At 39.6% G+C, this 21938-nt stretch overlaps 5 protein-coding genes across 5 annotated transcripts; 3 read left to right on the top strand and 2 right to left on the bottom strand.

The window, feature by feature from the left end:
- Window positions 1-55: 55 nt before the first annotated feature.
- Window positions 56-2636, bottom strand: MELLADRAFT_115572 (putative Lipase, class 3; the record flags this gene model as incomplete). The annotated part of the gene is made up of 10 exons (XM_007406387.1): window positions 56-213; window positions 284-479; window positions 551-651; window positions 724-956; window positions 1025-1112; window positions 1181-1429; window positions 1542-1871; window positions 1946-2032; window positions 2115-2397; window positions 2481-2636. The coding sequence occupies 10 exons, from the start codon at window positions 2634-2636 to the stop codon at window positions 56-58; spliced, it is 1881 nt and encodes a 626-aa protein (XP_007406449.1).
- A 2746-nt stretch (window positions 2637-5382) lies between these two features.
- MELLADRAFT_103562 (uncharacterized protein) lies at window positions 5383-6499 on the bottom strand (the record flags this gene model as incomplete). The annotated part of the gene is made up of 6 exons (XM_007406386.1): window positions 5383-5437; window positions 5510-5747; window positions 5833-5965; window positions 6072-6133; window positions 6206-6341; window positions 6413-6499. The coding sequence occupies 6 exons, from the start codon at window positions 6497-6499 to the stop codon at window positions 5383-5385; spliced, it is 711 nt and encodes a 236-aa protein (XP_007406448.1).
- A 213-nt stretch (window positions 6500-6712) lies between these two features.
- On the top strand, window positions 6713-8099 carry MELLADRAFT_94527 (uncharacterized protein; the record flags this gene model as incomplete). Its single annotated transcript, XM_007406532.1, has 4 exons — window positions 6713-6730; window positions 6815-7513; window positions 7615-7734; window positions 7833-8099. The coding sequence occupies 4 exons, from the start codon at window positions 6713-6715 to the stop codon at window positions 8097-8099; spliced, it is 1104 nt and encodes a 367-aa protein (XP_007406594.1).
- A 1932-nt stretch (window positions 8100-10031) lies between these two features.
- MELLADRAFT_94526 (uncharacterized protein) lies at window positions 10032-11708 on the top strand (the record flags this gene model as incomplete). The annotated part of the gene is made up of 6 exons (XM_007406533.1): window positions 10032-10083; window positions 10156-10213; window positions 10284-11394; window positions 11444-11513; window positions 11578-11634; window positions 11692-11708. The coding sequence occupies 6 exons, from the start codon at window positions 10032-10034 to the stop codon at window positions 11706-11708; spliced, it is 1365 nt and encodes a 454-aa protein (XP_007406595.1).
- A 2547-nt stretch (window positions 11709-14255) lies between these two features.
- On the top strand, window positions 14256-16040 carry MELLADRAFT_103559 (uncharacterized protein; the record flags this gene model as incomplete). The annotated part of the gene is made up of 5 exons (XM_007406534.1): window positions 14256-14286; window positions 14985-15086; window positions 15218-15280; window positions 15361-15488; window positions 16017-16040. The coding sequence occupies 5 exons, from the start codon at window positions 14256-14258 to the stop codon at window positions 16038-16040; spliced, it is 348 nt and encodes a 115-aa protein (XP_007406596.1).
- Between the last annotated feature and the right edge of the window lie 5898 nt (window positions 16041-21938).

The following is a 21938-nucleotide window of genomic DNA, read 5'->3' as shown; positions in this document are numbered from 1 at the left end:
TTGGAAGATCCTAAAAATGAGAAGAAGAATAGTACTGATGATGTCAAATCAAGTGTCAAGCGAGGCGATTGTTTTGAACTGCATCTCTTAACATATGAGTACTTCCATTAAGCTTCGATTCTTGCTGCTTCGATTCTTCTTGCTTGTTAATATTTGATTGTGAACCGATCATTGCCTGCATTCTGTTCAAAGCGTCCATGTAGCTTGCCGGAACTAGTGTGGCAGAGTGTAGATAGTCAGCCAAGGTACGGGCAATAAAGACAGAAGTAAAATGTAGCCTCACAATGATCATGTAAAAACGGAAGGAATAATCCAACAAGCTCCATACTGATTTGAACAATATCTTGGGGGAAGCCAATCTGCGACATCTCTTGGTTGCGAGCAAACTCGATCTCAGGTTCATCCCTAAGTTTGCATACATTCACGCAGTGACCAGCTGGGATCTCCATGATTGAGTAAAATGGAGCCAATTGGAAAGGCTGGTGATACATATTCCAATGTGTTAGCATTCCCAGAGATCTCAGTGTACTGCGCAAAGTGAATTTCTGACCTTCAAGTCTACTTGGATACCAATTGTTGAGTATGAGAAATAGCTTCCGTCTTTAACCGCACCGCGGACACCCCTATTAGAGGCAATTCCAGGAGGAACCCCTTTATACAAGATCAAAGAGAAGAAAGTCATTTGATGATCTAGACCTTATACCATAAGTGATTGAGGCTCACGTGTTACGCAATCACCAATGATGGGAGAGCGGGAACGATTGCAGACACGCCACATCTGCCGACCCCGATTGATAGGTTTGTTCAAGTTGTAATCGACTCTTGAAGCTAATCTCGCATCACAAGTTCGAGGTGTACCAAAAGTGTAAGCGTCTCGCAAGACAATCTGGTCTCCCAAATCTTCTGGAGTTTCAAGCAGTCTAGCATATAGTAAAGATGCGATCCCAGCACCCAGACTTTCGGAACAAAGATAAAGAATCAGCATATTAACTCAACAAAGAATGTATTAGCCAAGAAACCTCACGAGTGTCCTCCTACAAAAAGGTTGCATTTCTTGCCGGTATGTTTAAATGCCTCCGCTGCAATAGTTTTGACCATCTCAATCATACGGACTATTGACCCAAAGGATGGTCGTAAGAATGCGTTCAATGTGATTGAATCTCAGGACCTCAATGCTTACAGTAAGGAAGAACTTGATGGCAGAAGCTCTTGGGTGGAAAAAGGGAGTCGTAGAAACCTTCATGAGCCATACCGGTAGCAAGGAAGTCACCGGCTGATTCGAGTTTGCATTCACAATCTTGAATCCATTCAGTGAAATCAGTTGGACTGGTTCCTTTCATCACCAAAACTATGTAAGGATTGTCGTATTGCCCAATATTTTCATAAGAATAGAAACATGCAGCAAATGGACCCGACAACTTTTGAAAGTCTTGATACCGACAAAAGCCGATTTTAGATATAACAAAGGAATTGACGAGAAACGAAACAGCGTGATCAATCGGTTCTCACGCCAATAGACGTATTCAAAATTTTGGACATACCCGCAACTGAGACAAAACTAATTCCCCACTCATCAGCGAGTTGAAGCATGCGTTCCTCGCCCTTGATCAAAAACAACACGCTTTCATCAGGTTGAGTATTCGAGCTGCTGGCATGAGCAGCTTTTTGAACAAAGTCCGTATCACGCTCATACACGATTGAGCACATTAGAAGGATTGCTCTGGCGATGTCAACATTGAACTCGAGAGATTTGCTAGACAGTGCTTTGACAATCTCAGGGTGTTCTTCGACTGTAAGGAGGTGCTCGTCTAGGTCACTTCCCAAAGCAGGTAAGGCGTTATCAAAAATATGTTTCTTGGAGTCAAACAAGTCTAAATAGAGTCACACTTGGAGTCAGTTCATGTCCTTGTTGGCCGCAGATCTTTTTAGAGTATCATGGACGTACTGATGTCGACCCAATTGATGATAGTCCAACCACCGCCGTACTTGCCCCCGAGGTAACTCAAGACCTTTCCAACGCCCAAAACGTGTGCTATTGGATAGTGGATCTCTTAGTAATCAAGGATGAAAGAAATACACTGGAATGTCAAAGATCGAAAGGAAGACGGACTGACCCGCAAGGAAAACGATGTTCAACACAAACAACGCGGAATAGATGACCCCAAAGTACAGGATCATGTACATAGTATTGAATGGACGGGTGAAGAAAGACAAGGGGTTACCACAAATCATAAGGAAGCTACGGAAAAGCATCTTGAACGAAGACGAGACGAGACGATAAGTTTGAGTGGCCTTGATTTTAGAAACAATCGATTTCCGATCATCTGAGTAGCTCTTAACATCTGCTGCATGTTGGGTCAAGATTGTTCGCTGTAACGGTGATAAGTGATCATAGATCTAAAAAATCAAAATGAAATAAAAGTTTCATCATCATGCTCTCCTTTTTACTACCAATGCCAGACAGGATTTAAATTACCCACACGGATATAATACTTTTCTACTTCTTCTTCTCGACCTTCGACAAGGTTTTTCCACTCCTCGGAGTCATGGTACAAGTATGGACAATCTTTTCGTGGAAGGCGCATTCTATGTCGTTTACTGATACTTGAGGATAGTGACACAGGTAGAGTTCTCATCTTGGGAGGCTATAGGAAGTACAGAATCAGCTACTAAATTTGTCGTAAACGTCAATCATTTTTTGTTGCTTAACTGATAAGGTGTAAGAGGTTGAAATGCCTGAATCTAGGAATCAAAGAATTTGATTTAATTCAATAAGTCTTGAAAGATGGGACTACTGAAGAGATGTGGGATCAGGGGAACAATCGAATAGGTGATTATATACCGATTGCCTCACACAGGTTATGGTCAATACCGGGTCACCATATATAAAGTGGAGCATGTATATAGGCGGCGCGTTCCAAGGAACGTGAAAATGCGCTCGCCGTATCTCATGGAGACCTCTTTCGAATCATCAGCGTTGTCCTTAGAAAGCTTGGAAAACAATCAAGCCGTTGCCGAGTAATTGCACATTTTGAAGTTAATCAAACCCATAAATCATTTGTCCTTGCTGCACATTCTTCCGCTTTCAGAAGCGATAGCCTATACTGTGGGGGATGCATGTACTTCATAAGCGCCAAATTGATACGGACATCGGGCGTGCTCACTATGTTATAAAGATTCACTAGATTCCACCTTCACAGCAAAATGTAACCGATCATTTCGACCAAGCCAAGTCACTTCACACCTGACCAAAACGTTAGCAATCCCAAAATCGTGAAATGACCCTGACACTGACACTGATGGTATTTATAAATGCACATCCCTCCACGACATGAGTACGATGATCGCCCTCGTGTCCGTCTGAGGATGTGCGGAGCCGGCGTCGACGTCCCCGGAATGGCATCGTGCGCTTACGGCGAGAATCCTCCGAAGCCTAACGAATTTTGAAAGTTCGTGGTTCGACAGGGAGAGTCAAGAGGAATCGAGACACTCCAGCTAAAGTGTGAATTTCAATCAGACCAAATTCGCATATGTATACTACCAGCCATAATTAGGTTTAACTCACAAATCTCAAGCGGGAGTTCCGTCAGCCTGAGGTTCACGGCGTGACGTCGCGTATACACAGACACCATCTTGCAAATGCTCCAATCAAGACCGTCACTTTGCTAATCTTCTTCAAAGTCATTCGGTTTCAAGTTTGATATAATGCTACTGAAAGGTTTCCACATGAATTCTTGAATAAGGGTCAAAAAGCCGTCTCAGTAGTCTCAGTTAAGCATTGCAAGAGAAAGGTAAAGATTTGATGCCACGGTATCCGATTCCGACAAGCTGTACCAGCTCGCTCAATGGTACAGCTTGGTACAGCTTAACAAACGACTTGGTTAAGTTTGACCCTTAGGGCGCGTTCACTTGAGCAAATTCTATAGTCAGAATTGGGATTTTGCAAAATTTAAAGTGTTGGTTTGATGTCTCAAGGTATAATTTTTCCGATTTTTGCACTTGAAGGAATGCATTCTGATCAGAATGTGTTATAATGTGAGCGTGCCCTCAAAGCCTTCATCAATCCATGCTTTTTTGATCTTTAGTATCCAAGGAACCAGATCAACAAATCACACTACAGAAATCAGTAACTGTGGGATTAGCCTAAGAGGGATTTAGTTAGTTGTTACGATCTCTTGATTGATCTAGATTAATCTTATACAAAGTTCTAATTACCAAAAAATACCTCCTGTAACCTGAGATCAAAATTATCTAAACCAAAAAAAACATGTTGTTGTACATACATTTCTCTAAACTTCTTTCAAGACTTTGTCAATGGAGATATCGACATTTTGAGCCTAAGAAAAAAACATCATGAGTTCTAATGATGCAAAACATCATGAGTTCTAATGATACACAACATCATGAGTTCTGATGATAAAAAACATCATTCAGTAAGGGTACTCAAAGTAAGTATGTACGTGTACATACTTTTTGCTATATACTTTTTTTGGCGGGGAAGGCGAGGCCAAAAGTATATTTTTTTTCTTTGTCCCCGCCAAAAAAAGTATGTAGCGAAAAGTATGTAGCGCTACATACTTTGCTTTGAGTACCCTTAGTCATCATAAAAGAAACAACAGACTATACTGAATCAAGATGAATTGGAACATCCAATTTGTACATACTTCTTTGCAAGCGTTCAACTTCTACAACAAAAGCAAAAATTATCAACATAAACTCTCAAATCAAGGAGAATAAAGCAAAGAAGCTCAAAGAAACGCACCGAAGTCAAAACCAACCGCCTAAACGATGACTACCATCAAAAGTTTTTGAGCCTAATTTTGGCAAAGTAAGTGAACTAAGATATTCCGGTATAAGTTTGACTTGATCTGGATCCCCTAATTCAATATCCCAACCTAAAGGAACATCTGCTGAAACTATTGGTGGTTTTGATTGATGATTTTCTAAGAGGGAGATCATGAGATCAAATGGACTACGCAGAATTTCTTTAAATGAAAATCCTATCAAATGTTTATTGTTATGTATGACCATTCTTTCTTTTAGAGCTCAAGAGATTGGATTGGTGGTTTTCATTCACATCAAAAAGTAAGTAAATTGTGGCAACACTTTCAACAGTTTCTTGCCAGTTATCATAATAGTAGATCTTACAAAAAATTACATTCATCAAACACTCCCTTCTTGGTGCTGAACCTATGATCTGAGATCAAGTTTCAAGAAAAGTATCTAAATAAATAAACAAACGGTGTACATTTCATTCAAACTTTCAAGAGTTTATTAAATTTGAGATATCCACAATTTGAGCCTAAGAAACAAAATATCATCAGTTTTGATGAAGAGGTCAATCAAGAACACATATCAATCAATGATCATAAAGAAAAAAGACTAAACTGAACCGGGGTAAATTGGAACCTGTAATCTATACTTCCTTGCTAGTTTTCTAGATATTTCAAAACAAGATCAACAGAATTCCCTTCAAAAAGGTGATGGTGCAAGAAAATCTGAAACATACGGAGGTAAAAACCTTCCACCTAAAAGATGAATTCCATCAAAAGTTTTTGAACCCAATTTTGGCATCGTAAGTGAAATAAGCACTTCAGGTTTGAAATAAGAATGGTTTGGATCTCCTAATTCGATATCCCAACCTGAAGGAATATCTACTGAAACTATCGGTGGTCTTGGTTTGTAATTTTTTAAAATGGAGATCATGAAATCGAATGGACTACGTGGGAGGCCTTTAAATGAAAATCCTACAAAAGAATACATTGTCAGTCAATGATGATATTTTATTTTTCATTCTTTATTTTGGGAATCGATCAAGATATTATAACTTACCAAAGATTGCATCTAAGATCACATTTGAATCTTTCATAAGTTTTTTAAATTCTTCTTCTTTTGATTCTTCATTAAACTCTTTTTCAAAAGTAACCGTTTCGATTTCTAATGTTTCACATTGTTTTAAAAGTCTCTGGATTTTCAGCAAGAAGTCAATCAATCGAATAAGTTTCAACATCATCTTTGAATACCTAAATCTGATCCTGACTGTGAGAGTTGTGACTTGAAATGAACTCAACTTGGTATAAATCTTTGTTAGTTTGTTTTGGATAATAAATCGTAACTTGATAACCAAAATGAACTGTGAAACCATCAAAACCATAAATCATCAATCTCAGGTCTAATCGTCAGAAAAGGTTTTTGATTAACATACACAGATGACGAGCAGCAACTAATCCATCACCACCTTGATTACCAGGTCCACAACAAACAAGTACACGAGGATGATCACTTGGAGGATAAACTGATTGTAAGGCTTGTGCACAAGCTAAACCTGCTAATTCCATTAACTATGAAGCAGTCAAAGTCACGATCGCTTCAAATCGATCACTTATTTAGAGAAAGTGAGCAGTGCGCTTACTTGTTCTATTGTATAACCATATTCTGGACTCATAAGCTCAACATCTAAAGATTGTGCTGATGATTGATCAAGGTAAGTGATGGACATGATGTATGTAGAGATGTATGCGGTTTCAGTTGACCAGACTGCAGATGTGAATGGATGCGATGGGAGAAAGAAAGAAAATACAGTTGTGGAAGTGGTTTGTACACTTTGGTTCAACCGAATTCAATTTTCAAACAATCGATCTCATCAGACAGTCGACTCTGAGTTTCCTTTTCAATCTCAACTTGACAACCTACAACATTCAAAGAAGAAACAATGAAATCGATTCGTAAAGTAAACTTCTCTTTGCTCTCACAGCCATTCACATCATTGAAATCTTGATGGAATCTAACTTGAGATTTGCTTTTGATTTGACAGTGGGTCATACGAGTTCCATCAACTTCTGCAAATATAGGACCAGGTTTTGATGTATTAGGATTAGCTTTATCACTTTATTTAACTATCAACTTACAAATCGATTCAAACTCAACATCAAAATTAACTCAATTAACTTATGAAGGTTTAGGATCCAATGAAGCACCCAAAGATCCATATCAAAACTTAATCACAAGAGTAGCATTATACGTCTTACGATCAAATCAAATCAAATCATTTCCAAATGGATTAACACTTCATATCGAAAATCAAATTCCATTCGGACGAGGATTAGGTTCATCAGGTGCAGCAGTGATTGCAGGAGTGGAACTAGGCAACATTTTAGGAAATTTAAATTTAACCATCAATCGAAAATTAGATTATGCATTGATGGTCGAAAGACATCCAGATAATGTAACAGCTGCCTTATTAGGAGGATTTGTAGCATCTTATTTAAAAGAATTATCACCCGAAGATTTAAATGTAATCTCGATCCCATTAGCCGAAGTTTTACCTGAGTTTCCAATCGATGCCAACGAATCTTGGGGTTATGATCCTCCTAAACCTCCGATTGGGATTGGTCATTATATCAGATTAGATTGGTCTAAAGAAATCAAATGTGTGGTCATCGTACCTGAATTTGAAGTCTCTACTAGTAAAGCTAGAGATGTTTTAAAAGAGCAATATAGTAGGAAAGATGTGGTAAGTTTGATCTGTTGGTTTTCATTCAATCAAGTTTGGTTTTTTATTTTCATTGGATTTTTCATCAAAGACACTCACTCCTTGTTGTGATCCCAAAATAGGTGTTCAACTTTCAACGTTTGGCCGTTCTTACTACTGCACTTGGTAGATCACCACCTGATCCTGACTTGATTTATCAAGCAATGCAAGATCGAATTCATCAACCTTATAGAAAAACTCTAGTAAGCTTACATTTCTCCCCATCCATTCGAAAAAAACACCTAAATCATCTCAATGAAATTAACTATTGACTTTTTTGCTTTTTGTTCGAATTCAACAGATTCCAGCATTACCAACACTTACCAGTACCATGACTCCAGCCACACATCCAGGTTTATTAGGAATTTGTTTATCAGGAGCAGGTCCTACAATATTATGTTTAGCAACTGGCAATTTTGAACAGATTGCAAATGATGTAATGGAAGTTTGGAAATCAGAAGCAGGGGTGAAATGTTGGTGGAAAGTTTTAAATGTAAATTCAAATAATCAACATTCGGATTTAAATCTTGATCATGGTGGTAGTCATGTTAAAGAAATCTTTGATTAGGAAAAACAGATCAATTGAAAAAGAGTTTTTTTAGAAATTTGAAAAGCAGTTTGGATCTTAGTTTTTTGTTTCTTGAATTGGTTTGTAATCTTTGAATATAGAGTTAAAAGTATAAGATTTCTTAAAAAAATCATAGATTAAAACACCGTCAATCCAAGAGTTGATCATAAGAAGATGATGGGAGATTATAGTGTGTGAATGAGGTTTCACAAATTTCAAATCTTGAGATCATAAAGATTAGTCTTCTTTTGAATCAACTCCTGTGCAGAAGAATTCTTTAATTAAGTAAGGTCTGATTCTCAATCTATTGATGAACATTCATCTATTTGTTCTACCTTTGAACAAACTATCTGGATTAGAGTAATTCTATAAAAGATTTCACTTATATCAATAATTTTCAATTTTCTTTTTGCCAATCCTAATGACGCTAAAGGGCCGTTCAGGGTTCAAACAATGAGTTCAAGTATTGACAGGCCATTATGATGTTTCATGTTTTAGTGTAAATAAACGCTACCTAATGTGGCCTAAGTCTGACAAGCGCTGCTGGATTTTTGTTTGGGAGATGCGCCATCGGAGGCCGCTTGGTTTTGCATGGGTGAGAAAAACTCCTTGCCTCACAATCCCTGTGGTCTTGACATTGCCTGGGTGGGCTGGGTGATAGTTTAAAATGCGATGACAATCTTAAGCGGTGAGAGCTGAGATTTTTTCAGATGTGTTATGCTTGAGTGCGGAAGGTAGTCTGGTAGTGAGAATGTACACTTTCATGGGATGATTGAAGCCTTTATATCATCGGGCAATATCTCAGACGTATGCTATCAACTGGACAACTGGGACACCCTACAACCAATAGCTGAATTTTCTTGAAACGATAATGCAATCAGATCATGAAGTGCTTCTCAAGTCTAAGAATTGCAAACCACCCAGTGGGTGGTGAGCTCAATCGTGATCTCCAATCTGAACCAGAGCGAGCCGCATGCCCACATGATCCTAAGTGAATGTACTACTACCACCGTGTCATGAGTAGCTAAGCACCAAAAATGTTCGCTTGTAAGCACTCACTCGAGTTGCTTACAACTTTCATGCTGGCATCCACCTTATTAAAGGTCCATCCGCCTATAGTTGGTCATGTTGGACATATCTCCTTGTTGGCGCAAGTTTGACTTGATAGCTGTGAGTACTGCTCGCAGTGATTTGAGTTCTGAGTCGGCCTTGATAAATATCACAAACAAAGCCGCTAGTCCACTGTCCGGTGAAGAATTGAGAAGTCGTCAACTGTGCGCAGACCAGTCAAGGCGAAAGAGACATCACCATGAAGGTATATTCACTGCAAAGGAAGGGGTGACTCGATCGAACTGGACTTGAGATGATCTACTTGAATGATTTGTAACCTGTCCAGCTTGAAGACGGCCTGATATCGTTTACCGCTGTCATTGGTCCAGATCAATTCTCTCAATAGAGGCTCTTCTCAATTCCAGTCCGGGATGAACAATCGAGGAAACCACGCTGAATTACATCGCAAGATGCAACTCTTGCCCGGTTCTGATTCAAACCCTCTACTCCAAGCCCACCCAGAAGGATCATCAGCCCTTCCAAAGAAATTGGCCGACTTCTATGGCGTGTATTGCGATCATTAATGCCTCATTGTTCACGGAACGCTTTCGAGTATAAAAAGACTCGTTTACTGCCTATTCCCTACCGTTTCTCATCCAGCTCGTTTATCACACCGTACTTATCTGCTTTCCCTTCCAGCTTTTCAACTTCTCTTCATATCAACTACATCACCTTCACTTTCACTTCTTCGAACAAATATACCACAGACCTTATATATCATATACTTTCTTTGACGCACATATCATTTTTTGATTATAAAAACATTTTCATCTCTTCTCAATTATCCTTACATACTTTTAACCTACAACACTCTTTAACAATATGCAAATCAACATCGCTTACGTCGTCGCTGGTCTCCTTGTCTTTGTCTCATGTAAGTGCACAGCCCTTTTTGACTTATTCTTTTATTGTTTGCGCAACTCACTCAAGTCCCTTCGCTTCTCAGCAAACCTTGGTGAAGCCGATGCTCGCATGATGACCACGAGCTACAAAGGTGCCGAAGCGTAAGTACATTTTCTTCATCCGTATCCCAGTGCTACAAATATCTCGACTGACTCATCTTTTCCCCCTCAGTCATCGTGAACATAAACGTCAGGCCGCTGGATATGTTCCACACACCGCTACTGCTTATGGCGGCCCCAACAATTCCGCAACTGCTCAACCAGTCATGGGAAGTGGAAGCGTCCATAACGTGGCAGCGATGCCTACACCACCTATCAACACACCTGTTGAGGGCTCATCTCACCCGGAATCAGGCTCAATTGTTTCGCCGATTTCTAAAGCGCCCGTCTCTGCTACCAACCCACTGCCTCCTTACTCTTCGCGTCCTAACGCTTCAGCTGGAAGTGCCCCCGAAGCGTCCAGCCCACAAATGCTTTCGCCTACCTCTCAACGCCCTGTTGGGGGCCCATCTCCTGCGGATTCAGGTTCAATTGTTTCGCCAATTTCCAAAGTTCCCGTCTCTGCCACCATCCCACTTCCTCCTTACTCATCGCGTCCTAACGACTCGGCTGGAAGTGCTCCTGAAGCGTCCAGTTCACAAACCCATTCGCCCACCTCTCAACGCCCTGTTGGGGGCTCATCTCCAGCGGATTCAGGTTCAATTGTTTCGCCAATTTCGAAAGTCCCCGTCTCTGCCACCATCCCACCGCCTCCTTACTCATCGCTTCCTAACGGTTCAGTTGAAAGCGGTCCCACAGCATCCAGCCCGCAAATCCTTTCGCCTACCTCTCAACACCCTGTTGGCGTAGACTCACCATCATCATCAGGATCTGAAGGCCCAGTCCCAGCACCTATCAATGGCGAAGAAACTAGTACTTCATCTGGACCCCCTCATCACGGAAAGGCGCCTACCACTCCAATTACTCGGGCTTCTCCCGTTCAATCATCAGGCGGATCTCCTTTTCCTTTGTCTGCCTCTACGCCTATTCCCAACGGTGACGTCGACACATCTCCCATCCCCATCCCATCAGGCGGTCCCCGAGGGACACCGACTCCATTCGGAAGTAACGCTCCTCTTCCAACCGCTGCCCGACCGCTTATTGCACCGGGAGTTGGATTTGGAGGACCTGGACCCGTGCTCGGTGGACCGGCCTTTGGAGGCCCCGTCCCTGTACTTGGTGGACCGGCCTTTGGAGGCCCCGTCCCTGTACTTGGTGGACCGTCCTTTGGAGGTCCCATTCCTGTACTCGGTGGACCGTCCTTTGGACTCGGTGGACCAGCTTTCGGACTAGGTGGCCCATCAGAAGGATTATTCGGTGGCCCACATTTCGGTGTTGGAGCACAAGTTGGTCAAGGAGTCGGGTAAGTTATTTACTTTCTTCATCAGAAATATGAAAAGGCACTCATCAATTCTCTTTTTGAACAGTCTTGGTCCAGCAGGTGTTGGAGCTGGTGCAGGCTTTGGTGTTGGAGCTGACTTTGGGTGAGTAATTGTATATTGTATTCATATCAAATCATGAGACTGATGCTTTTTCTATAGTGTCGGTCAAGGCCTAGGTATCCCTGGCGCTGGTCTCTTCCAAGGTGTCGGTGCTGGATTCAACGCTGGTGCAGGCCTAGGTGCTGGTTCTGGATTAGGTGTTGCACCTGGTGCTGGATTAGGTGCTGGATTCAACGCTGGTGTAGGTGTTGGCGGTGGCGCTGGGTTAGGCGGCTTCCCAGGTGTTGGCTTCAACACTGGTGCCGGTTTAGACGCTGGATTTAACGCTGGCGCCGGTTTAGGTGCTGGTGCAGGATTTGGTGCTGGTGTCGGTGCTGGAGTAGGTGCAGGCGCTGGTCTAGGTGGCTTCCAAGGCGCAGGATTCAACGCTCGGCAGCATGTTGGTGCCGGTTTTGGAGCTGATGCTGATGTTGGAGCCGGTGCTGGTCTAGGTGGCTTCCACGACGCTGGATTCAATGCCCGTCAACATGTTGGTGCGGGCTTTGGAGCTGATGCTGGTGTTGGAGCTGGTGCCGGTGTTGGCGCTGGAGCTGGAGTTGGTGCTCGCGCAGGTGTTGGAGCTGGTGCTGGAGTTGGTGCTGGCGCAGGTGTTGGAGCTGGTGCTGGGTTCCATGCTGGTGCTCAGCAACATGCAGGTGCGGTATTCTAAACATCAAGCCGTATAAATTGTTTTCAAATGTATTTTCCATTATCTATCAGCTAAACTGTCAATGTGACTTGTAAATCTTACTGATATTTATGTATAACTTACTCTCAATACAAATATTTTGTACAAACCTCTGCAACAAATTTAGCCTTATCACCACTTCACATAAACCCAGCATTTCAACATTTCCATTTCTCACATGATTCAGCATACTTATGCCCTTGATCAACAGGAGTCTCTGATTAATTCTCTTTAGTTTCAATTTGGCTCGACCTCACCATGCTTGTTGCGCAGCACAGGAGGTAGTTTGATACAATACACTGTTGTCTTATTGCTACTTATACCTTACAATCCACTAACTTTTTGTCAGATAAAAACTGCCTCAAGATGATTTAGGAAATCTATAACCTGCACGAGGCATCATAACTTGTGGATTATGTTGATCAAACGCCTATCAGAGTGTTAGCCATCACCAATATTTTACTGGTATGTGAATGTATCACTTGAAGATAGCATGAAAGAGAGTCAGAGAACAACACGATGAGGTTTAAGAGTAATGTCCTCAGATATATTAGGTCAAAATCAAACAGTGAATGAGTCTCTCATTGGTGACAAAGAGATGTGTTGTTGTGAAATGGACAAGAGAGAAGCGGTACAGAGGCTGAGCTCGGACCGAATCCTTGATTGTAAAAGATGAGAATGATAGATTGGTCATCACTTTCACTTTCATTATTCAAGACTTTGACTGATCAACTTAATCAAATAAGTACTACCTTCAGTCCCTTTACCTTCATTCCTAGATCTAATCATCATTAAATCAGTTGTGTTTGGTGATAGTTCACCTGATGTTCAAATCATCGTCATTCATGATATCAGTAAGGCTTTCTTTGACGCTGATATTCTTCCCTGCATGTTATTTTGGTTGTTTTGCAGTGGTGCTGCCAGAAAGTCCCATGATTTTGTTGGTTTCAGAGTCAATTTCAATGACAATGGCATCATCTACATTGTTGATGACAATGACAATGACTTTGGCTTTGTTGTAAGATATACCTATTACTGAGTCCAATGTTCTTTTGGCCATTTCTAAATATACAAATGTTTATATGATGATATCTTGAACAAATCCCTTACAACACTTCCACATTGGTACAAAACCGCTCAGCCTTGGATTATACATCAAGCCGTACGTTGGTTGGTTCTCACAAAGAAAGGCCGCCGAGTCACGCATAAGCTCCCCCAATTAAGCTCCACCCTGAGCCTACTAGTACCAACGCTGAGACAGCTACGCTACAACACGCTACCATGCATTTTGTATGTAGCGTAACTGTATGCAGTTAACACAGATCTGACCTTTATGATAGTGTAACTTGTCAAGTTACACTACACTACAAGCTACTGTAGCTGAGTTTTGTGCCTCTACACTACGCTACAGGGCCAAAATTTGGTTAGCTGGAGATTTTCTGGGACTCTGCGTAGGGTAGCTGGGATTCATTCATGCTAATTCCTGCTAGCTGTAGCTTTGCGGCATGTTTCTAGCTACACTATCTTGCGCTATCAGCTACGGGTAGATTAGCTGTCTCGGTGTTGCTAGTACTGTGCAGGCCAAGAGCAGAGAAGCCATATACGACTTTTGATCCGCAGAAAAAAAAACCTTGTGAAAAGGTAATCAACTTGTATTGTATGATTCAGTTGAATGGTAAATCAGCCCACATGTTCAGCAAGTGAGATTGCAGTAAATTTTCAAGAATTTAATTGACGGTGTTCTGACTAGTTTAGCTTTTTGAGTCCTTTTTGACATCGATTTGGTGAATTGAATTCAGTATTGGTTGTATGAAAAGCCTTATCTTGTATAGTTTGTTGAGGCAGTACATCACAGCTTTATCTTACACAACAGGGAACCTCTATGCAACCCAGCTTTCTATGTGATTCAAGGGATCCTAATCTATAGACTTTGAAGATGAGATGTACATCCCAAGCATTTCAATCAAGTGAGTTCTGACTTGTTTAGTTCTTTGTGTATCACTCTTTTGACTCGGATCAAGTGTTTTTTATATGGAAATCATTATCTCTCCACTAATTTGTCGAGCTTGAAGTAGTGAGGCATGAATACATCAAGATCTCACATCATATGAATCCCTCATGTGGTCCCACTTTGTATGCAATGAATGCGACCTTCATCTAAGACTTTTGAAGATAAGGCGGGTCATAACCTTTCCACAATTCAAAGTTGGTGCTTTCTGACTTGTTTAGCTTCTTGAATATCAATCTGTTGATTTTGATAGATTATTTCTATACAAAAATTCCCCCGGTGAAAAATCCTTATCAAAATGAATTAAAACCTCAAAAGCAAAATTGATGAAGAAGGGTTTCAAGTGGATTCCCGACAAGATCCTACATTATAAAGGAAGGCCATTTGTAAATTGCTTCAGTTTAACTTAGTTTCCACTTGTTTTCATTCTGGTCAACCAACACAAAATAGCTTGTGCTTTACATCTAAATATGATTAAGAGAATGCTCTGGGGTTTGATCCATTTATCAATGGTTGTCGGCTCATTTATATACAACCCTGCAACCCACAGCGGTGAGTTTTGTGGTAGACTTAAAACTATTGGGTTCAGTAACTTACTGTGAAATCTAGCATCATGGACCCAGGATGCCTCTAATGCTGCTAACATATTCTTAACAGAACTTGTTGCTGTTCCTGGCACGCATGACATAAGAGCCCTGAAGGGTATTCTTTCTGAAGAGGCAATCATCTATTCAAATGGAGAACTGGTGAATTATGAAAGTGAGTTTTTTTGTAATGACCAAAAATGATTACATTCTCATTTCAATCAATTCATAGGTCTTGTGAAAGCTGATGAGTAAATGCTATCACCTCCACATTTAATTTGTGCAACATTTATCATCAATGGATAGACTTTGTGCATATGGCTCAACAAGGCTTATACTACAACTGGGGTTGGAATGAATTAGAAACATGTAAGCCCAGAAATTGAATGGGTACTCACAATCTCACCAGAATCATTCAATAGTTATGTGAGGTTCTTTGCTTGATATAGTTTCCAAGAATGAGGGAGGAAATGCACTTTTGGTCATGTGCAAAGGCGATGCAGGTCGATATTTATTGGATTTTGTCTATGACAGGACAAAACAACAAATTCTCAAGGTGGATTTAACAATGAATTATGTGAGTTTTTTTCATGCAAAATTTGATGACTTACTTTTTATCAATATATGCTGATTTGAATTTGTACATCAAGGGGTCTTGAGTTTGATTATTTTTGACATACTTTTGAGAAAATGGGGTAAATTATCCAAAAAAGAAGCTTTGTAAGACCAACATATTTATAATCTGGGACCCCCAACAAGGTATTCTGTTTGAAAACAATGACAAATATTCTACAACCACAGACAAGTTGTTGTAGTGTATGACAACATAAACAAGCAAACTTGAAACGTCTTATTTCATTGGCATTTGACACCAATAGTGTGAAACCTTGTGTATTTCTGCCTTCAAGGGATACAAATTGTCATATCTTATCAAACACTCAGGTGTCATCTTAACCTGGTTTCCACAATGACAAAAACATGGTGTGTGAAACTGTTTGATTTATTTTACAAAGTGTGCAAAGGTTACCTGCCTTAGACAAGGGACAAGATGTAATCACATCCTGTTGAGGTGTCTCCCCTACATGTTATTTTGGTTGTTTTGTAGTGGTGCTGCCAGAGAGTTCCATGATTTTGGTGGTTTCAGAGTCACTTTCAATGACAATGGCATCATCTACATTGTTGATGACAATGACTTTAGCTTTGTCCTGGGATGTACCTATTACTGGATTTAATTTTCTTTTGGCAATTTCTAAGTATGGAAATGTTTATATGATAATATTTTGAATAAATCCCTTACAAAACTTCCACATTGGTACAAAACCACTCAGCCTTAGACTTATACATCAAGTTGTACCTTGGTTGGGACTCACAAAGAAAGGCCGCCAAGTCACGCATAAGCTCCCCCAATTAAGCTCCACCCTGAACCTACTAGTACTGCACAGGCCGAGAGCAGATTAGCCATGTACGGCTTTTTATTCACAGAAAAAAGAAACCTTGTGAAAGGTTAATCAAGTTGTATTGTATAGTGGCAACAGGACCCCGGATAGCTTCTATTAAAGGTACCGACCAAAAAGGTATCTTTTTGGTTTGAAATTTCGGCGATGTAAGCAACAAAATAAGTATGTTTTGACCACGTTGGCATTGGATCATAGCAACGTCAGAGGAATGAATGGGAAATCTTGTAGCTTTTCTAGACCTGCCTAGGCTATTTTTGAGTGTTAAGGACTTGCAAGGATTTTTTTTGGCAAATTTTGGTAGTTTTCATTCGAAATGTTACCAGCAAAAGAGGTATTCTTGGCCCTCCAGACCCTCAAATTCAGGTTTGAAGGACTGAATATTTGGTGTTTTTTTGTCGGTATGCTTTATAGGAGCTATCCGGGGTCCTGTGGCAACCATCAAGCCCCACTTAATTGAGTAACTTTTCAAAAAAGATGGCTCACATCACAAATATCACTCAATTCACAATGAAGATATTTTTGGGCTCCTCTCCTTTAGGGCTATTCAAAAATATCCTCAGAAGACTGATTTTTAAAGTTCTTGTTTTTTTGATTTTCGACGGTCAAGGGCACACCAAATGAAAATCAGATTGTTTGTTGTAATTAAAAATTACCTGTTTCATGGCTTCTTGCCTCTTGATGGTTGCCACTGTATAATTTAGTTGAGAGGTGATTCATCCCACACATTCAGCAAGTGAGTTGCAGTAACTTTTCAAGAATTTAATTGACAGTGTTCTGAGTAGTTTAGCTTTTTGTGAGTCCTTTTTGCCATAGATTTGGTGAATTCAATTCAGTATTGGTTATATGAAAAGCCTTATCTTGTATAGTTCGTTGAGGCAGTACATCACAGCTTTATCTCACACAACTGGGAACCTCTATACAGGCCAGATTTCTATGTGATTCAAGGGATCCTAATCTATAGACTTTGAAGATGAGATGTACATCCCAAACATTTCAATCAAGTGAGTTCTGACTTGTTTAGTTCTTTGTGTATCACTCTTTTGACTCGGATCAAGTGTTCTTTATATGGAAATCCTTATCTCTCAAGTAATTTGTCAAGCTTGAAGTAGTGAATCATGAATACATCAAGATCTCACATCATGGGAATCCCTCATGTGGTCCCACTTTGTATGCGATGGATGCGACCTTCATCTAAGACTTTTCAAGATAAGACATGTAATAACCTTTCCACAATTTAAAATTAGTGCTTTCTGGCTTGTTTAGCTTCTTGAATATCAATCTGTCAATTTTCACAGAGTATTTCTATACAAAAATCCTTATCAAAATGAATTACAACCTCAAAAGCAAAATTGATGAAGAAGGGTTTCAAGTGGAGTCTTGAAAAGAGCCTACATTATAAAGGAAGGCCATTTGTAAGTCACTTCAGTTTAACTTGGTTTCCACTTCATTTCATTCTGATCAACCAACACAAAATAGCTTGTGCTTTACACCTAAATATGTTGAAGAGAATGCTCTGGGGTTTTATCCATTTATCAATGGTTGTTGGCTCATTTATATACAACCCTGAAACCCACATTGGTGAGTTTTGTGGTAGACTTGAAACTATTGGGTTCAGTAACTTACTGTGAAATCTAGAACCATGGTGCCGGGATGCCTTTGATGCTGCTAACATATTCTTAGCAGACCTTATTGCTACTCCTGACATGCATGACATAAGAGCCCTGAAGGGTGTTCTTTCTGAAGAGGCAATCATCTATTCAAATGGAGATCTGGTGAATTATGAAAGTGTGCTTTTCTCAATGCCCAAAAATGATTACATTCTCATTTAAACCAATTCATGGGTGCTGTGAAAGCTGATGATTCAATTATATCACCTCCACATTGAATTTGTGCAACATTTATCATCAATGGATAGACTTTGTGCGTATGGCTCACCGAGGCTTATACTACAACTGGGGTTGGAAAGAATTAGAAACATGTAAGCCCAGAAATTGAATGAGTACTCAAACTCACCAGAATCATTCAATAGTTATTTGATGTTCTTTGTTTGGTATAGTTTCCATGAGAATTGGATCAAATACACTTTTGTTCATGTGCAAAGGTGATGCAGGTCAATATTTATTAGATTTTGTCTATGACAGGACAAAAAAACAAATTCTCAAGGTGGATTTAAAGATGAATTATGTGAGTTTTTTTTATAAAATTTGATGAGATACTTTTTATCAAAATATGCTAATTTGAAGTTGTACAGTAAGGGGTGTTAAGTTTGATTATTTTTTACATACTTTTGAAAAAAAAATTGGAGAAGTTGTTCAAAAAGGAACCTATCTAAGACCAACATATTTGTAATTTGGGACACCTAACAATGTGTCCTATTTTAAAAAACAATACATATTTTACAACAACAGACAATTTGACAACATAAAAAAGCCAACTCAAAACTTCTTATTTCAGTAGCATATGCCACCAATAGTGTGGAAGTGACCTTGTGTATTTTTGCCTTAGGGATACAAATTGTTGGATCTTACTAACCACTCAGGATAGGCTGTACTCATTGGCTGGTACTTTCTCAAAGTGTTCTTGAAGACGTGAATTTTATTGCAAAATTTGGATGGGGACACAGTCAGATGAAGTCATATAAGAAAATGACTTGCCATTCACAGAGAAGATCAACTTCAAGGATGATGGGGAATCAAGTTTGAAAAGTTGAAAAGTTGAAAAACTCTCACCAAGGCTCCCAATCAGGTTGTACCAGCAGACCCCAGGAAAGTGCTGAGTGATCATACCAAGGAAACAAGATTTTCAGATACCATCATGTTGTGATCAAGTCTTGAGATTGGCATGAGAAGGTGAGATTGGTGAACTTCAGGTAAGCTCTTAGTTGATTTTTGTTGGAAGACAATTATCAATGGTCATTCAAAGTCTTCCAGATTTTGATTGAATTTTTTCAAAGCCTCCTTGGAAACAATGAAAATTTGATTGTCTCAATTGATTCAGCCATAGAGAATACTGGCACTTTTTTTTGAAAATAAATTTGGTGATTGGTGCTGCAGAATCAGGAGCCTCGAAAGGCACGACTGAAGGATGTTTGATACTGATCCATGAACTCTGTGAGACTCAAAGTTGTAAGGTGAGACAAAACATCACCAGAGCCCTCAACATGGTTGATCTTGGCTAGCTTTGGACACAAAATTGGCCAGATTCAGTAGATAGGCATTTTTGAGGTTTGAAAATATTGATAATGTTCAAACTTTTTGATGATAAGGTGATCAATGATCAATGATCAATGAATGATGAAATGTAGATATTGTTTGAAGCATTGTTAGTGATGATACACTAGCAAAGCCCTGGGTTCATAACCAGAGCAATTCGTGCATCTGACTATCATGAAGATCAGACTTGAGTCTTGACAAGAGACTGATGGTTGCTCAAACAAAACACAATCTAAAAGATGAGATTGTGAAAACCAATGATCAAGCTCAATGAAGAAAAGAACATCAAAAGAGAAAGAGTTGGTTTTATGTATGATGTGATCATCCAACAGAATAAGTGACATCATGATCTTAGAAAGAACAGAAACTGGATCCATGATGGGTGTATTACCACACATGCCATGCAAACAATAAAATTATCCTGTGCCTCTGTTGCTAGAATCCTAGTAGGTCATTCCTCACTTACCAATGGGAATATCCTGAAATGGGAGCGTTTGTTTAAAAAGGTACTCTCAACCGGTTAAAAGCAAAGAACATCTCACTGTTGGCCAATTTGAACTGCCAGTTCCTAAATCTGGTGGTTCTCACAATGACAGGTTATTGTTAGTTTTGTTAAGTGTTGGGTTTGGTGAATTGCATTGTTTAGGTGAAATTACAGTTCCAGATTCAGCAAGGTTATATGACTCAAGAAAATTTATTTGACATGCTTCATCTAAATTCTCTGTTTTTTTCAAAGAACATTCAATATATTCTCCCTTTATATTCAAAAAGTGATTCAGTACTTGCTGGAGTTCCAGAAATATTTCAACATTTCAAAAATTCTCCGGCATATCCTATTAATCTTACAAAGTCTTACCTTATTTCAAGAGACTTAATCTTTCTTTCTCACCCTGAATTATTATTACATCTGAAGTGGTATCTCCAATCCATCAAGGTTGTGGTTTTTGTCTAGGTTTCATGTTTTGTTTGACAAAAGATTCTCCAGACATTCTCTCAGACTCAGATCTGGGGGAGCAACAACAGTACTTGCTCAACCAGCAGTTTCTTTGGAATTTATTTAATCAGCTGGCCATTGTTCATCTGAGGCTTTTCAGATCTAAATCAGGGGGCATCAGATTCCTAGAATCACCTTATTGGACAGCTATCTTCTTATGTTGTGGCTTTGCTATATTTCCGTAATTGTGGGTTTTTTTAAGAATCAATTTCTTTCTCTTGTTTTTTCTTCAAATATGGAAAGGGTGTTAGAAATGCTTTTGATCATATATATGGTACTTTTTTGGATTTTTCAATTCCTAATGCTCACCTGGGTTCTTTCTTGTTTGTTCATTTTTTACTCATCTTCCTCCCTGCTTCACCATTCTTTAGACTATGCTCTTTTTCATGAGGTGGTTGTTTGTTTGAGATGTGTTGAATTACAAAAAGTTTAGGCCTAGTGATTTCTGAGTTGTCTGTTTGATTACCCATAAGTGCAATGTGATATTTCCAAATAGGACAACAGGTACCTCAGTTCCAGAGGAGTTGGCTTCCAAAACAGATGATGATGTGGAATCTTCTGCAGAGTAGCAGAGACTATATCTACTACAGCATTGCACTGTTAATATACTCATTGTTTTTTTAAAAATAGTCACAAGTGAACAGCTGACTCAACTCCCAGCAACAGGTATCCAAAAGAACACATCAAAATGTGCGGCTATCTCAAAGATATAAGTTGAAAATGATAAGTTTCATTTTATGAAGTTCCAATCAGTTGGGATGTGATGTGTTTTAAGTTCATACTTCAGAGCCACAAAGCGCACCTGAACCTGCAGTCATTGCAGACATCTGCCGCCTGAACAAGTGACCAAACATTCTAGCAGTGTGGATTTCTTGAATAGGCAAGATGAGGTTATGATCAAATTGAATACCCTTGATAATGATATGATAGATCATCAAACGTATAACAATTGGTAGAAAATAAATGTCAGGGTGAACTTGACTTAAAGAGTTATCCAACATATTTTTTGAGGAATAAAGAAAACTCAAAGCTCCTGTGTATAATGTGAGAGCTGGGTAAATATGTATGGGCCACAATCGCAGACAAGGAAGCTTTGACTGTTAAATGTACCCAAACCATACATGTTCCCTTTTGGGCATGAAGAGCAAGAGTTTTTTACTGGACCATAGTCTTTGTGTCTGATAGGCCTGAGCTCAGGAGTCACTTGAAGAAATCTGTTCCCAAAAGAGTTGCGAGATTGGAGATGAAGAAGTTAATTGATTAAGTGACTTAAGCCAAAAGTTAAGTTACAATTAAGAAGGTTCAGTTGAAATGCTTCCTGATTATCATTTCAAGAAGTTCAAATCAAGAAACTCAGCAAGAAA

The sequence above is a fragment of the Melampsora larici-populina genome (genome assembly GCF_000204055.1).
Source record: "Melampsora larici-populina 98AG31 unplaced genomic scaffold MELLAscaffold_6, whole genome shotgun sequence".
Taxonomy (NCBI): Eukaryota; Fungi; Basidiomycota; class Pucciniomycetes; order Pucciniales; family Melampsoraceae; genus Melampsora; species Melampsora laricis-populina.
The sequence above is the reverse complement of the archived record's forward strand: the minus strand, read 5'-3'. Positions and strand labels throughout refer to the sequence as shown.